Source organism: Anomaloglossus baeobatrachus, chromosome 7 (assembly GCF_048569485.1).
Source record: "Anomaloglossus baeobatrachus isolate aAnoBae1 chromosome 7, aAnoBae1.hap1, whole genome shotgun sequence".
Taxonomy (NCBI): Eukaryota; Metazoa; Chordata; class Amphibia; order Anura; family Aromobatidae; genus Anomaloglossus; species Anomaloglossus baeobatrachus.
This window is the reverse complement of record NC_134359.1, coordinates 5,349,465-5,365,768: the sequence shown is the minus strand read 5'-3', so window position 1 is coordinate 5,365,768 and position 16,304 is coordinate 5,349,465. Positions and strand designations below refer to the sequence as shown.

Genomic DNA, 16,304 nt, shown 5'->3' with positions numbered 1-16,304 from the left:
GTATTGGGTTCAGTGCGGTGTCATGTTGTGCAGGTGGAGTAGACGGCGATGGTCTTTTATGTGAGGCTTTTAGTGCCGCGTGGCCCCCGCAGCTGATATCCTGCCATTAGTGGCGGCCACATTTACATACCAGCGGGATGCTGCAGATCATGGATGAAACGTTCATTCTCCTCCAGAGTAAACAAGAATCAATATTTGTCATTCATTTGATGGAGCGGGGGATGGCAGACGCGGGGACTCACCTCCGCCCGAGCGGCACATCCGAGAAGCTGACGTGAGATGGAAAGTCCAACAGGTCCATGGTGGGGTAGGCATGCAGGGGCACCAGCAGCGTCTCCTCACCCTGGGGACACGAGGATGGAGACATTACCGCAGTGTGCCAGTCACTGACTACGGGGATCTACAGCGGAGGAGGGGACAGCTACAGGGGAGACGGCGGAGGAGGGGACAGCTACAGGGGAGACGGCGGAGGAGGGGACAGCTACAGGGGGGAGAGCAAAGGAGGGGACATCTACAGGGGGGAGAGCGGAGGAGGGGACAGCTTCAGGGGGGAGAGCAAAGGAGGGGACAGCTTCAGGGGGGAGAGCAAAGGAGGGGACATCTACAGGGGGGAGAGCGGAGGGGAATGAGCGGAGGAGGGGACATCTACAGGGGGGAGAGCAAAGGAGGGGACATCTACAGGGGAGAGAGCGAAGGAGAGGACAGCTACAGGGGGGAGAGCAGAGGAGAGGACAGCTACAGGGGAAAGAGCAGAGGAGGGGACATCTACAGGGGAAAGAGCAGAGGAGGGGACATCTACAGGGGGGAGAGCGGAGGAGGGGACAGCTTCAGGGGGGAGAGCGGAGGAGAGGACAGCTACAGGGGAAAGAGCAGAGGAGGGGACATCTACAGGGGGGAGAGCGGAGGAGAGGACATCTACAGGGGGGAGAGCAAAGGAGGGGACATCTACAGGGGGGAGAGCGGAGGAGGGGACAGCTTCAGGAAGGAGAGCAAAGGAGGGGACAGCTTCAGAGGGGAGAGCAAAGGAGGGGACATCTACAGGGGGGAGAGCGGAGGGGAATGAGCGGAGGAGGGGACATCTACAGGGGGGAGAGCAAAGGAGGGGACATCTACAGGGGAGAGAGCGGAGGAGAGGACAGCTACAGGGGGGAGAGCAGAGGAGAGGACATCTACAGGGGAAAGAGCAGAGGAGGGGACATCTACAGGGGAAAGAGCAGAGGAGGGGACATCTACAGGGGGGAGAGCGGAGGAGGGGACAGCTTCAGGGGGGAGAGCGGAGGAGAGGACAGCTACAGGGGAAAGAGCAGAGGAGGGGACATCTACAGGGGGGAAAGCAAAGGAGGGGACATCTACAGGGGGGAGAGCGGAGGGGACATCTACAGGGGAAAGAGCAGAGGAGGGGACATCTACAGGGGGGAGTGCGAAGGAGGGACATCTACAGGGGGGAGAGAGGAGGAGGGGACAGCTTCAGGGGGGAGAGCGGAGGAGGGGACATCTACAGGGGGGAGAGCAAAGGAGGGGACATCTACAGGGGGGAGAGCGGAGGAGAGGACAGCTACAGGGGAAAGAGCAGAGGAGGGGACATCTACAGGGGGGAGAGCGGAGGAGGGGACATCTACAGGGGGGAGAGCAGAGGAGGGGACATCTACAGGGGGGAGAGCAGAGGAGGGGACATCTACAGGGGAGACGGCAGAGGAGGGGACATCTACAGGGGAGACGGCAGAGGAGGGGACATCTACAGGGGAGACGGCAGAGGAGGGGACATCTACAGGGGAGACGGCGGAGGAGGGGACATCTACAGGGGAGAGCACAGAGGAGGGGACATCTACAGGGGGGAGAGCGGAGGGGACATCTACAGGGGAAAGAGCAGAGGAGGGGACATCTACAGGGGGGAGAGCGAAGGAGGGACATCTACAGGGGGGAGAGCGGAGGAGGGGACAGCTTCAGGGGGGAGAGCAAAGGAGGGGACATCTACAGGGGGGAGAGCAAAGGAGGGGACATCTACAGGGGGGGAGAGCAAAGGAGGGGACATCTACAGGGGGGGAGAGCGGAGGAGAGGACATCTACAGGGGAAAGAGCAGAGGAGGGGACATCTACGGGGGGAGAGCGAAGGAGGGACATCTACAGGGGGGAGAGCGGAGGAGAGGACATCTAAAGGGGAGACGGCAGAGGAGAGGACATCTAAAGGGGAGACGGCGGAGAGGACATCTACAGGGGAGACGGCGGAGGAGGGGACATCTACAGGGGGGAGAGCGAAGGAGGGGACATCTACAGGGGGGAGAGCGGAGGAGAGGACATCTACAGGGGAGACGGTGGAGGAGGGGACATCTACAGGGGAGAGCACAGAGGAGGGGACAACTACAAGGGAGACGGCGAAGGAAGAGACATCTACAGGGGGGAGAGCGGAGGAGGGGACATCTACAGGGGATAGAGCATAGGAGGAGACATCTACAGGGGAGACGGCAGAGGAAAAGACATCTACAGGGGAGACAGCAGAGGAGGGGACATCTACAGGGGAGAGAGCAGAGGAGGGGACATCTACAGGGGAGATGGCGGAGGAGGGGACATCTACAAGGGAGAGAGCAGAGGAGGGGACACCTAAAGGGGAAAGACCAGAGGAGGGGACACCTACAGGGGAGAGAGCAGAGGAGGGGACACCTACAGGGGAGAGAGCAGAGGAGGGGACATCTACAGGGGAGAGCAGAGGAGGGGACATCTACAGGGGAATGAGCAGAGGAGGGGACATCTACAAGGGAGACTGCGGAGGAGGAGATATCTATAGTGGAGAGAGCGGAGGAGGAGAGATCTACCAGGGAGACAACGGAGGAGACATCTACAGGAGAGAGAGCAGAGGAGGGGACATCTACAGGGGAGAGAGCAGAGGAGGGGACATCTACAAGGAATGGTGAAGGAAATATCTACAGGGGAGACAGCGGAGGAGAGGACATCTACGTGGGGACGGCAGAGGAGGAGACATCTACAGGGGAATGAGCGGAGGAGGGGACATCTACAGGGGAATGAGCGGAGGAGGGGACATCTACAGGGGAATGAGAAGAGCAGGGGACATCTACAGGGGAATGAGCGGAGGAGGGGACATCTACAGGGGAATGAGCGGAGGAGGGGACATCTACAGGGGAATGAGCGGAGGAGGGGACATCTACAGGGGAATGAGCGGAGGAGGGGACATCTACAGGGGAATGAGCGGAGGAGGGGACATCTACAGGGGAATGAGCGGAGGAGGGGACATCTACAGGGGAATGAGCGGAGGAGGGGACATCTACAGGGGAATGAGCGGAGGAGGGGACATCTACAGGGGAATGAGCGGAGGAGGGGACATCTACAGGGGAATGAGCGGAGGAGGGGACATCTACAGGGGAATGAGCGGAGGAGGGGACATCTACAGGGGAATGAGCGGAGGAGGGGACATCTACAGGGGAATGAGCGGAGGAGGGGACATCTACAGGGGATTGAGCGGAGGAGGGGACATCTACAGGGGATTGAGCGGAGGAGGGGACATCTACAGGGGAATGAGCGGAGGAGGGGACATCTACAGGGGAATGAGCAGAGGAGGGGACATCTACAGGGGAATGAGCAGAGGAGGGGACATCTACAGGGGAATGAGCAGAGGAGGGGACATCTACAGGGGAATGAGCAGAGGAGGGGACATCTACAGGGGAATGAGCAGAGGAGGGGACATCTACAGGGGAATGAGCAGAGGAGGGGACATCTACAGGGGAATGAGCAGAAGAGGGGACATCTACAGGGGAATGAGCGGAGGAGGGGACATCTACAGGGGAATGAGCGGAGGAGGGGACATCTACAGGGGAATGAGCGGAGGAGGGGACATCTACAGGGGAATGAGCGGAGGAGGGGACATCTACAGGGGAATGAGCGGAGGAGGGGACATCTACAGGGGAATGAGCGGAGGAGGGGACATCTACAGGGGAATGAGCGGAGGAGGGGACATCTACAGGGGAATGAGCGGAGGAGGGGACATCTACAGGTGAATGAGCGGAGGAGGGGACATCTACAGGGGAATGAGCGGAGGAGGGGACATCTACAGGGGAATGAGCGGAGGAGGGGACATCTACAGGGGAATGAGCGGAGGAGGGGACATCTACAGGGGAATGAGCGGAGGAGGGGACATCTACAGGGGAATGAGCAGAGGAGGGGACATCTACAGGGGAATGAGCAGAGGAGGGGACATCTACAGGGGAATGAGCAGAGGAGGGGACATCTACAGGGGAATGAGCAGAGGAGGGGACATCTACAGGGGAATGAGCAGAGGAGGGGACATCTACAGGGGAATGAGCAGAGGAGGGGACATCTACAGGGGAATGAGCAGAGGAGGGGACACCTACAGGGGAATGAGCAGAGGAGGGGACACCTACAGGGGAATGAGCAGAGGAGGGGACACCTACAGGGGAATGAGCAGAGGAGGGGACATCTACAGGGGAATGAGCAGAGGAGGGGACATCTACAGGGGAAAGAGCAGAGGAGGGGACATCTACAGGGGAATGAGCAGAGGAGGGGACATCTACAGGGGAATGAGCAGAGGAGGGGACATCTACAGGGGAAAGAGCAGAGGAGGGGACATCTACAGGGGAATGAGCAGAGGAGGGGACATCTACAGGGGAATGAGCAGAGGAGGGGACATCTACAGGGGAATGAGCAGAGGAGGGGACATCTACAGGGGAATGAGCGGAGGAGGGGACATCTACAGGGGAATGAGCGGAGGAGGGGACATCTACAGGGGAATGAGCGGAGGAGGGGACATCTACAGGGGAATGAGCAGAGGAGGGGACATCTACAGGGGAATGAGCAGAGGAGGGGACATCTACAGGGGAATGAGCGGAGGAGGGGACATCTACAGGGGAATGAGCGGAGGAGGGGACATCTACAGGGGAATGAGCGGAGGAGGGGACATCTACAGGGGAATGAGCGGAGGAGGGGACATCTACAGGGGAATGAGCGGAGGAGGGGACATCTACAGGGGAATGAGCGGAGGAGGGGACATCTACAGGGGAATGAGCGGAGGAGGGGACATCTACAGGGGAATGAGCGGAGGAGGGGACATCTACAGGGGAAAGAGCAGAGGAGGGGACATCTACAGGGGAAAGAGCAGAGGAGGGGACATCTACAGGGGAATGAGCAGAGGAGGGGACATCTACAGGGGAAAGAGCAGAGGAGGGGACATCTACAGGGGAAAGAGCAGAGGAGGGGACATCTACAGGGGAAAGAGCAGAGGAGGGGACATCTACAGGGGAATGAGCAGAGGAGGGGACATCTACAGGGGAATGAGCGGAGGAGGGGACATCTACAGGGGAATGAGCGGAGGAGGGGACATCTACAGGGGAATGAGCGGAGGAGGGGACATCTACAGGGGAATGAGCGGAGGAGGGGACATCTACAGGGGAATGAGCGGAGGAGGGGACATCTACAGGGGAATGAGCGGAGGAGGGGACATCTACAGGGGAATGAGCGGAGGAGGGGACATCTACAGGGGAATGAGCGGAGGAGGGGACATCTACAGGGGAATGAGCGGAGGAGGGGACATCTACAGGGGAATGAGCGGAGGAGGGGACATCTACAGGGGAATGAGCGGAGGAGGGGACATCTACAGGGGAATGAGCGGAGGAGGGGACATCTACAGGGGAATGAGCGGAGGAGGGGACATCTACAGGGGAATGAGCGGAGGAGGGGACATCTACAGGGGAATGAGCGGAGGAGGGGACATCTACAGGGGAATGAGCGGAGGAGGGGACATCTACAGGGGATTGAGCAGAGGAGGGGACATCTACAGGGGAATGAGCAGAGGAGGGGACATCTACAGGGGAATGAGCAGAGGAGGGGACATCTACAGGGGAATGAGCAGAGGAGGGGACATCTACAGGGGAATGAGCAGAGGAGGGGACATCTACAGGGGAATGAGCAGAGGAGGGGACACCTACAGGGGAATGAGCAGAGGAGGGGACATCTACAGGGGAATGAGCGGAGGAGGGGACATCTACAGGGGAATGAGCGGAGGAGGGGACATCTACAGGGGAATGAGCAGAGGAGGGGACATCTACAGGGGAATGAGCAGAGGAGGGGACATCTACGGGGGAATGAGCAGAGGAGGGGACATCTACAGGGGAATGAGCAGAGGAGGGGACATCTACAGGGGAATGAGCGGAGGAGGGGACATCGACGAGGAGCGGCAGACTAGGGGACATCTACAGGGAGCACAGCAGACGAGGGCACACCTACTGGGGGTAGAGCGGAGGAGGGGACATCTATAGGGCACATTGTGCTGACACGTCACCTGCCACATACTGCAGGTATAGGCCTCTCACGTACAGGAGCGGTGCACGGACACTATACTGCCATATGGCGGGCTGTAGACAGAGGACGCAGCATGCATTGTACTGGCAGGTTCTTACCTCGCAGTGGATGCGGATACAATCGTAGTAATATCTCCATTCATCAGCGACGAACTGAACATCGACGGAAAGAGCCAAACCGGGGACGAACCGACCCTGAGCGAAGAAGCAGCGCTGAGGTCAGAGACGTACACAGCGCACGCTACACGGGGGTCAGAGACGTACACAGCGCACGCTACACGGGGGTCAGAGACGTACACAGCGCACACTACACGGGAGTCAGAGACGTACACAGCGCACGCTACACGGGGGTCAGAGACGTACAGAGCGCACGCTACACGGCGGTCAGAGACGTACACAGCGCACGCTACACGGGGGTCAGAAACGTACAGAGCGCACACTACACGGGGGTCAGAGACGTACAGAGCGCACACTACACGGGGGTCAGAGACGTACACAGCGCCCGCTACACGGGGGTCAGAGACGTACACAGCGCCCGCTACACGGGGGTCAGAGACGTACAGAGCGCACACTACACGGGGGTCAGAGACGTACAGAGCATACACTACATGGGGGTCAGAGACGTACAGAGCCCACGCTACACGGGGGTCAGAGACGTACAGAGCGCACACTACACGGGGTCAGAGACGTACAGAGCGCACACAGCGCACACTACACGGGGGTCAGAGACGTACAGAGCGCACACTACACGGGGGTCAGAGACGTACAGAGCATACACTACATGGGGGTCAGAGACGTACACAGCGCCCGCTACACGGGGGTCAGAGACGTACACAACGCCCGCTACACGGGGGTCAGAGACGTACACAGCGCCCGCTACACGGGGGTCAGAGACGTACACAGCGCCCGCTACACGGGGGTCAGAGACGTACACAGCGCCCGCTACACGGGGGTCAGAGACGTACACAGCGCCCGCTACACGGGGGTCAGAGACGTACACAGCGCCCGCTACACGGGGGTCAGAGACGTACAGAGCGCACACTACACGGGGGTCAGAGACGTACACAGCGCACACTACACGGGGGTCAGAGACGTACAGAGCTTACACTACACGGGGGTCAGAGACGTACAGAGCGCACACTACACGGGGGTCAGAGACGTACAGAGCCCACGCTACACGGGGGTCAGAGACGTACAGAGAGCACGCTACACGGGGGTCAGAGACGAACAGAGCGCACACTACACGGGGGTCAGAGACGTACAGAGCGCACACTACACGGGGGTCAGAGACGTACAGAGCGCACACTACACGGGGGTCAGAGACGTACAGAGCGCACGCTACACGGGGGTCAGAGACGTACAGAGCGCACACTACACGGGGGTCAGAGACGTACACAGCGCACACTACACGGGGGTCAGAGACGTACAGAGCGCACACTACACGGGGGTCAGACGTACAGAGCGCACGCTACACGGGGGTCAGAGACGTACAGAGCGCACACTACACGGGGGTCAGAGACGTACAGAGCGCACACTACACGGGGGTCAGAGACGTACAGAGCGCACACTACACGGGGGTCAGAGACGTACAGAGCGCACACTACACGGGGGTCAGAGACGTACACAGCGCACACTACACGGGGGTCAGAGACGTACACAGCGCACGCTACACGGGGGTCAGAGACGTACACAGCGCACGCTACACGGGGGTCAGAGACGTACACAGCGCACGCTACACGGGGGTCAGAGACGTACAGAGCCCACGCTACACGGGGGTCAGAGACGTACAGAGCGCACACTACACGGGGGTCAGAGACGTACACAGCGCACACTACACGGGGGTCAGAGACGTACAGAGCGCACACTACACGGGGGTCAGAGACGTACAGAGCGCACGCTACACGGGGGTCAGAGACGTACACAGCGCACACTACACGGGGGTCAGAGACGTACACAGCGCACACTACACGGGGGGTCTCATTACACACAGAGGGATCTATTCCTATATATTATATAGTCATTACACACAGAGGGATCTATTCCTATATCTTATATAGAGTCATTACACACAGAGGGATCTATTCCTATATATTATATATAGTCATTACACACAGAGGGATCTATTCCTATATATTATATAGTCATTACACACAGAGGGATCTATTCCTATATATTATATAGTCATTACACACAGAGGGATCTATTTCTATATATTATATAGTCATTACACACAGAGGGATCTATTCCTATATCTTATATAGAGTCATTACACACAGAGGGATCTATTCCTATATATTATATAGAGTCATTACACACAGAGGGATCTATTCCTATATATTATATATAGTCATTACACACAGAGGGATCTATTCCTATATATTATATAGTCATTACACACAGAGGGATCTATTCCTATATATTATATAGAGTCATTACACACAGAGGGATCTATTCCTATATATTATATAGAGTCATTACACACAGAGGGATCTATTCCTATATATTATATAGAGTCATTACACACAGAGGGATCTATTCCTATATATTATATAGAGTCATTACACACAGAGGGATCTATTCCTATATATTATATAGTCATTACACACAGAGGGATCTATTCCTATATATTATATAGAGTCATTACACACAGAGGGATCTATTCCTATATATTATATAGAGTCATTACACACAGAGGGATCTATTCCTACATATTATATAGAGTCATTACACACAGAGGGATCTATTCCTATATATTATATAATCATTACACACAGAGGGATCTATTCCTATATATTATATAATCATTACACACAGAGGGATCTATTCCTATATATTATATAATCATTACACACAGAGGGATCTATTCCTATATATTATATAGAGTCATTACACACAGAGGGATCTATTCCTACATATTATATAGAGTCATTACACACAGAGGGATCTATTCCTATATATTATATAATCATTACACACAGAGGGATCTATTCCTATATATTATATAGTCATTACACACAGAGGGATCTATTTCTATATATTATATAGAGTCATTACAAACAGAGGGATCTATTCCTATATATTATATAGTCATTACACACAGAGGGATCTATTCCTATATATTATATAGTCATTACACACAGAGGGATCTAGTCCTATATATAATATAGAGTCATTACACACAGAGGGATCTATTCCTATATATTATATAGAGTCATTACACACAGAGGGATCTATTCCTATATATTATACAGAGTCATTACACACAGAGGGATCTATTCCTATATATTATATAGAGTCATTACACACAGAGGGATCTATTCCTATATATTATATAGAGTAATTACACACAGAGGGATCTATTTCTATATATTATATAGTCATTACACACAGAGGGATCTATTCCTATATATTATATAGTCATTACACACAGAGGGATCTATTCCTATATATTATATAGAGTCATTACACACAGAGGGATCTATTCCTATATATTATATAGTCATTACACACAGAGGGATCTATTCCTATATATTATATATAGTTATTACACACAGAGGGATCTATTTCATGTGTTTATTATACAGTAGGTAAGGAAAGTATTCACACCCCTTTACATTTTTCCCTCTTTGTTCCATTGCAGCCATTTGGCAAATTCTCATTAATGTGCACTCTGTACCCATCCCTCATCTAGTCAGAAAAAAACAGAAATGTAGAAATTTGTGCAAATTTATTAAACATGAAAAACTGAAATATCACATGGTGATAAGTATTCAGCCCCTTTGCTCAGTATATCACATGGTGATAAGTATTTAGCCCCTTTCCTCAGTATAACACATGGTGATAAGTATTCAGCCCCTTTGCTCAGTATATCCCATGGTGGTAAGTATTCAGCCCCTTTGGTCAGACACTCCTATGTAAGTCCCATGCTGTCCATTTCCTTGTGATCCTCCATGAGACGGTGCTCCTTCATTGGGGTCCAGCTGTGTGTAATTACACTGATAGGACGTGATTTGGAAAGGCGCACACCTGTCTATATAACACCTCACAGCTCACACTGCATGTCACACCAAATGAGGATCATGAGGTCAAAGGAACTGTCCAAGGAGCTCAGATACAGAATTGTGGCAAGGCACAGATCTGGCCAAGGTTACAAAAGAATTTCTGCAGTACTCAAGGTTCCTAAGAGCACAGTGGCCTCCATAAATCTTAAATGGAAGACGTTTGGGACCCCCAGAACTCTTCCTAGACCCGGCCGTCCAGCCAAACTGAGCAATCGTGGGTGAAGAGCCTTGGGGAGAGAGGTAAAGAAGAACCCCAGGATCACTGCGGCTGAGCTCCAGAGATGCAGCAGGGAGATAGGAGAAAATTCCACAAAGTCACCTATCGCTGCAGCCTCCACCAGTCGGGCCTTTATGGCAGAGTGGCCGACAGAAGCCTCTCCTCAGTGCAAAACAAGAATGCCGCAGAGACACCATCACATGTTTCTCAACGCTGGCAGGAAACTAGCCAGGTCTTTCACCGGGAAGGAACAACCACGGGAAGGGCAGTCTCCAGTCAAGGAGACCGCCTAAGCCAAACATGGTATCCATCCACAGACAGCTGTTTCGGGGTATTTGCCCCTCATCAGTGTGAAGTAGGAAACTGGCTAGTGGGAGCAATGCCTATTAGAAGACTACATAGGTAAGGATGGTTGACCTTAGGGAGATCAGCATCCAACACCGCGGAGACACCATCACGTGTTTCTCAACACAGTGACACTAGAACAAGGCCCCCTGGTAAAATATGCAAAACAAGAATGCCGCGGAGACACCATCACATGTTTCTCAACGCTGGCAGGAGGTCAACCATCCTTACCTATGTAGTCTTCTACTAGGCATTGCTCCCACTAGCCAGTTTCCTACTCCACACTGATGAGGGGCAAATACCCCGAAACAGCTGTCTGTGGATGGATACCATGTTTGGCATAGGCGGTCTCCTTGATTGGAGACTGCCCTTCCCGTGGTTGTTCCTTCCCGGTGAAAGACCTGGCTAGTTTCCTGCCAGCGTTGAGAAACATGTGATGGTGTCTCCGCGGAATTCTTGTTTTGCATATTTTCCCGGGGACTTTGTTCTAGTGTCAGTGCGTTGAGAAACACGTGATGGTGTCTCCGCGGTGTTGGATGTTGATCTCCCAGAGGTCAACCATCCTTACCTATGTAGTCTCCTCAATGCAAGACATATGAAAGCCGCATAGAGTTTGCAAAAAACACATGAAGGATCTCAGACTATGAGAAATAAGATTCTCTGGTCTGATGAGACGAAGATAGAACTTTCTGGCGTTAATTCTAAGCGGTATGTGTGGAGAAAACCAGGCACTGCTCAGCACCTGCCCAATACCATCCCCACAGTGAGACATGGTGGAGGCAGCATCATGCTATGGGGGCGGGGACAGGACAACTGGCTGCAATTGAAGGAAAGATGAATGGGGCCAAGTGCAGAGATATCCTGGAAGAAAACCTCCTCCAGATGCTCTGGACCTCAGGCTTGGCTGAAGGTTCACCTTCCAACAAGACAATGACCCTAAGCACCCAGTTAAAATAACAAAGGAGCGGCTTCAGAACAACTCTGTGACCATTCCTGACCGGCCCAGCCAGAGCCCTGACCTAAACCCAATTATGTATCTCTGGAGAGACCTGAAAATGGCGTCCACCAACGTTCACCATCCAACCTGACGGAAGTGGAGAGGATCTGCAAGGAAGAACGGCCGAGGATCCCCAAATCCAGGATCCCAAGAAGACTCATGGCTGTACTAGCTCAAAAGGGAGGGGGCTTCTACTCAATACTGAGCAAAGGGGCTGAATACTTATCACCATGTGATATACTGAGCAAAGGGGCTGAATACTTATGACCATGTGAGATTTCAGTTTTTCTTGTTTAATAAATTTGCAAAAATTTCTACATTTCTGGGGGGGTTTTCTGTCAAGATGGGGGATGGGGGTGCAGAGTACACATTAATGAGAGAAAAAAACAAATGTCTGCAATGAAACAAAGAGGGAAAATGTAAAGGGGTGTGAATACTTTCTATACCCACTGTAGGTCCTCAACATAGCCTCATCCTGGTATACATGTCCCCATCATGGCCCCATTCTGGTATATATGTCCCCATCATGGCTTCATCCTGGTATACATGTACCCATCATGGCCCCATCCTGGTGTATGACCCCCATCATGGCTATATCCTGGTATATATGTTTTAAAATATTTTTATTAAAGGGGGGTTTCACCCATATTTTTTATTGTCTAGATCGATATTATATTGAGAATCAATGTTTCTCTCAAATACCTTGTGTTGGCAGTAGTGCCTGTGAGAGGCGCTATAGTGGACCGCCGTTCCCCGCTCCGTGACCACTGGGCTCCGTGACCTCGGTGATCTGGTGATGGCACGTCAAGTTCCGGACCCGTCACATCCCTGCGACCGTCCCCGGTCTTCCTGAGTCACTGGGCGGGGTGTCACCGCTTGTCCCCGCACAGCTTGTCTCCTGCGTGCAGCGCTCTGCTGGGAGGGAGCTGGGAGCAGATGAGCTGTGACGAGCGGTGAAACTCCATCCACAGCCTATCACTCACGCACACTGCGGCCGGCCCCGGTCTTCCCGAGTCACTGGGCGGGGTGTCACCGCTTGTCACAGCACAGCTTGTCTCCTGCGTGCAGCGCTCTGCTGGGAGGGAGCTGGGAGCAGATGGGCTGTGACGAGCGGTGAAACGCCATCCACAGCCCATCACTCACGCACACTGCGGCCGGCCCCGGTCTTCCCGAGTCACTGGGCGGGGTGTCACCGCTTGTCACAGCACAGCTTGTCCCCTGCGTGCAGCGCTCTGCTGAAAGGGAGCTGGGAGCAGATGAGCTGTGACGAGCGGTGAAACTCCATCCACAGCCCATCCCTCACGCACACTGCGGCCGGCCCCAGTCTTCCCGAGTCACTGGGCGGGGTGTCACCGCTTGTCACCGCACAGCTTGTCTCCTGCGTGCAGCGCTCTGCTGGGAGGGAGCTGGGAGCAGATGAGCTGTGACGAGCGGTGAAACGCCATCCACAGCCTATCACTCACAGACACTGCGGCCGGCCCCGGTCTTCCCGAGTCACTGGGCGGGGTGTCACCGCTTGTCACCGCACAGCTTATCCTCTGCGTGCAGCGCTCTGCTGGGAGGGAGCTGGGAGCAGATGAGCTGTGACGAGCGGTGAAACTCCATCCACAGCACATCCCTCACGCACACTGCGACCGGCCCCGGTCTTCCCGAGTCACTGGGCGGGGTGTCACCGCTTGTCACAGCACAGCTTGTCCCCTGCGTGCAGCGCTCTGCTGAAAGGGAGCTGGGAGCAGATGAGCTGTGACGAGCGGTGAAACGCCATCCACAGCCCATCCCTCACGCACACTGCGGCCGGCCCCGGTCTTCCCGAGTCACTGGGCGGGGTGTCACCGCTTGTCACAGCACAGCTTATCCTCTGCGTGCAGCGCTCTGCTGGGAGGGAGCTGGGAGCAGATAAGCTGTGACGAGCGGTGAAGCGCCATCCACAGCCCATCACTCACGGACACTGCGGCCGGCCCCGGTCTTCCCGAGTCACTGGGCGGGGTGTCACCGCTTGTCACAGCACAGCTTGTCCCCTGCGTGCAGCGCTCTGCTGAACGGGAGCTGGGAGCAGATGAGCTGTGAAACTCCATCCACAGCCCATCCCTCACGCACACTGCGGCCGGCCCCGGTCTTCCCGAGTCACTGGGCGGGGTGTCACCGCTTGTCCCCGCACAGCTTGTCTCCTGCGTGCAGCGCTCTGCTGGGAGGGAGCTGGGAGCAGATGGGCTGTGACGAGCGGTGAAACTCCATCCACAGCCCATCACTCACGGACACTGCGACCGGCCCCAGTCTTCCTGAGTCACTGGGCGGGGTGTCACCGCTTGTCACCGCACAGCTTGTCCCCTGCGTGCAGCGCTCTGCTGAAAGGGAGCTGGGAGCAGATGGGCTGTGACGAGCGGTGAAACGCCATCCATAGCCTATCACTCACAGACACTGCGGCCGGCCCCGGTCTTCCCGAGTCACTGGGCGGGGTGTCACCGCTTGTCACAGCACAGCTTGTCTCCTGCGTGCAGCGCTCTGCTGGGAGGGAGCTGGGAGCAGATGAGCTGTGACGAGCGGTGAAACGCCATCCACAGCCCATCCCTCACGCACACTGCGACCGGCCCCGGTCTTCCCGAGTCACTGGGCGAGGTGTCCCCGCTTGTCACCGCACAGCTTGTTTCCTGCGTGCAGCGCTCTGCTGAAAGGGAGCTGGGAGCAGATGGGCTGTGACGAGCGGTGAAACTCCATCCACAGCCTATCACTCACGCACACTGCGGCCGGCCCCGGTCTTCCTGAGTCACTGGGCGGGGTGTCACCGCTTGTCACAGCACAGCTTGTCTCCTGTGTGCAGCGCTCTGCTGGGAGGGAGCTGGGAGCAGATGAGCTGTGACGAGCGGTGAAACGCCATCCACAGCCCATCCCTCACGCACACTGCGGCCGGCCCCGGTCTTCCTGAGTCACTGGGCGGGGTGTCACCGCTTGTCACCGCACAGCTTGTCCCATGCGTGCAGCGCTCTGCTGGGAGGGAGCTGGGAGCAGATGGGCTCTGACGAGCGGTGAAACTCCATCCACAGCACATCCCTCACGCACACTGCGACCGGCCCCGGTCTTCCCGAGTCACTGGGCGGGGTGTCACCGCTTGTCACAGCACAGCTTATCCTCTGCGTGCAGCGCTCTGCTGGGAGGGAGCTGGGAGCAGATGAGCTGTGACGAGCGGTGAAGCGCCATCCACAGCCCATCACTCACGGACACTGCGGCCGGCCGCGGTGTCAGGAACTTAACGTGCCGTCACCAGATCCCCGACGTCACGGAGCCCAGAGGTCACGGAGCGGGGAACAGCGGTCCGCTATAGCGCCTCTCACAGGCAGTTCTGCCAACACAAGGTATTTGAGAGAAACATTGATTCTTAATATAATATCGAACTAGACAATAAAAAATATGAGTGAACCCCCCTTTAAGGATTATATAACATATATGGGAAAGGTCAAGTATAAACAGCATATTAGTCTGTAATAAGTCATGTGATTTCTTACAAGAAGTAATAAACAATTGTAGATGGACGGGGAGGAAGGGGACGCTAGGATGTAATAGGGAAACGGGCAAAAAAAGGGGCGAAAAGGGGAATGGGGAGGAACAAGGGAGTAGGAGAACCACATCATTTCATGAATCCTTAAAAATAAAACAAAATACCAAAATATCATAGAATACAATTACACACAAAAAACACCAAACTATGTACAAAGTTTCTGAAACCACTTTAGCAAATAAAGACCAAAAGAGTGACGCAATCAAATGGAGTAGCAGATTTCAGGCGAAAATACATGAAGGGGAGCGAAAATACACGAAGGGGAGCGAAAATACACGAAGGGGAGCGAAAATACACGAAGGGGAGCGAAAATACACGAAGGGGAGCGAAAATACATGAAGGGGAGCGAAAATACATGAAGGGGAGCGAAAATACATGAAGGGGAGCGAAAATACATGAAGGGGAGCGAAAATACATGAAGGGGAGCGAGGAGGCCAAAATACATGAAGGGGAGCGAAAATACACGAAGGGGAGCGAAAATACACGAAGGGGAGCGAAAATACACGAAGGGGAGCGAAAATACACGAAGGGGAGCGAAAATACATGAAGGGGAGCGAAAATACATGAAGGGGAGCGAAAATACACGAAGGGGAGCGAAAATACACGAAGGGGAGCGAAAATACACGAAGGGGAGCGAAAATACACGAAGGGGAGCGAAAATACACGAAGGGGAGCGAAAATACACGAAGGGGAGCGAAAATACACGAAGGGGAGCGAAAATACACGAAGGAGAGCGAAAATACATGAAGGGGAGCGAGGCGGCCAAAATACATGAAGGGGAGCGAAAATACATGAAGGGGAGCGAGGC

General features: G+C 54.5%; 1 protein-coding gene across 1 annotated transcript in view; it reads right to left on the bottom strand.

The window, feature by feature from the left end:
• Positions 1–16,304, bottom strand: part of CFAP221 (cilia and flagella associated protein 221) — a 71,395-nt gene that overhangs the window by 38,304 nt on the left and 16,787 nt on the right. The window contains 2 exon segments of the mRNA XM_075318740.1: positions 243–343; positions 6,423–6,518. Of these exon segments, the coding sequence (XP_075174855.1) occupies positions 243–343; positions 6,423–6,518 (197 nt within the window).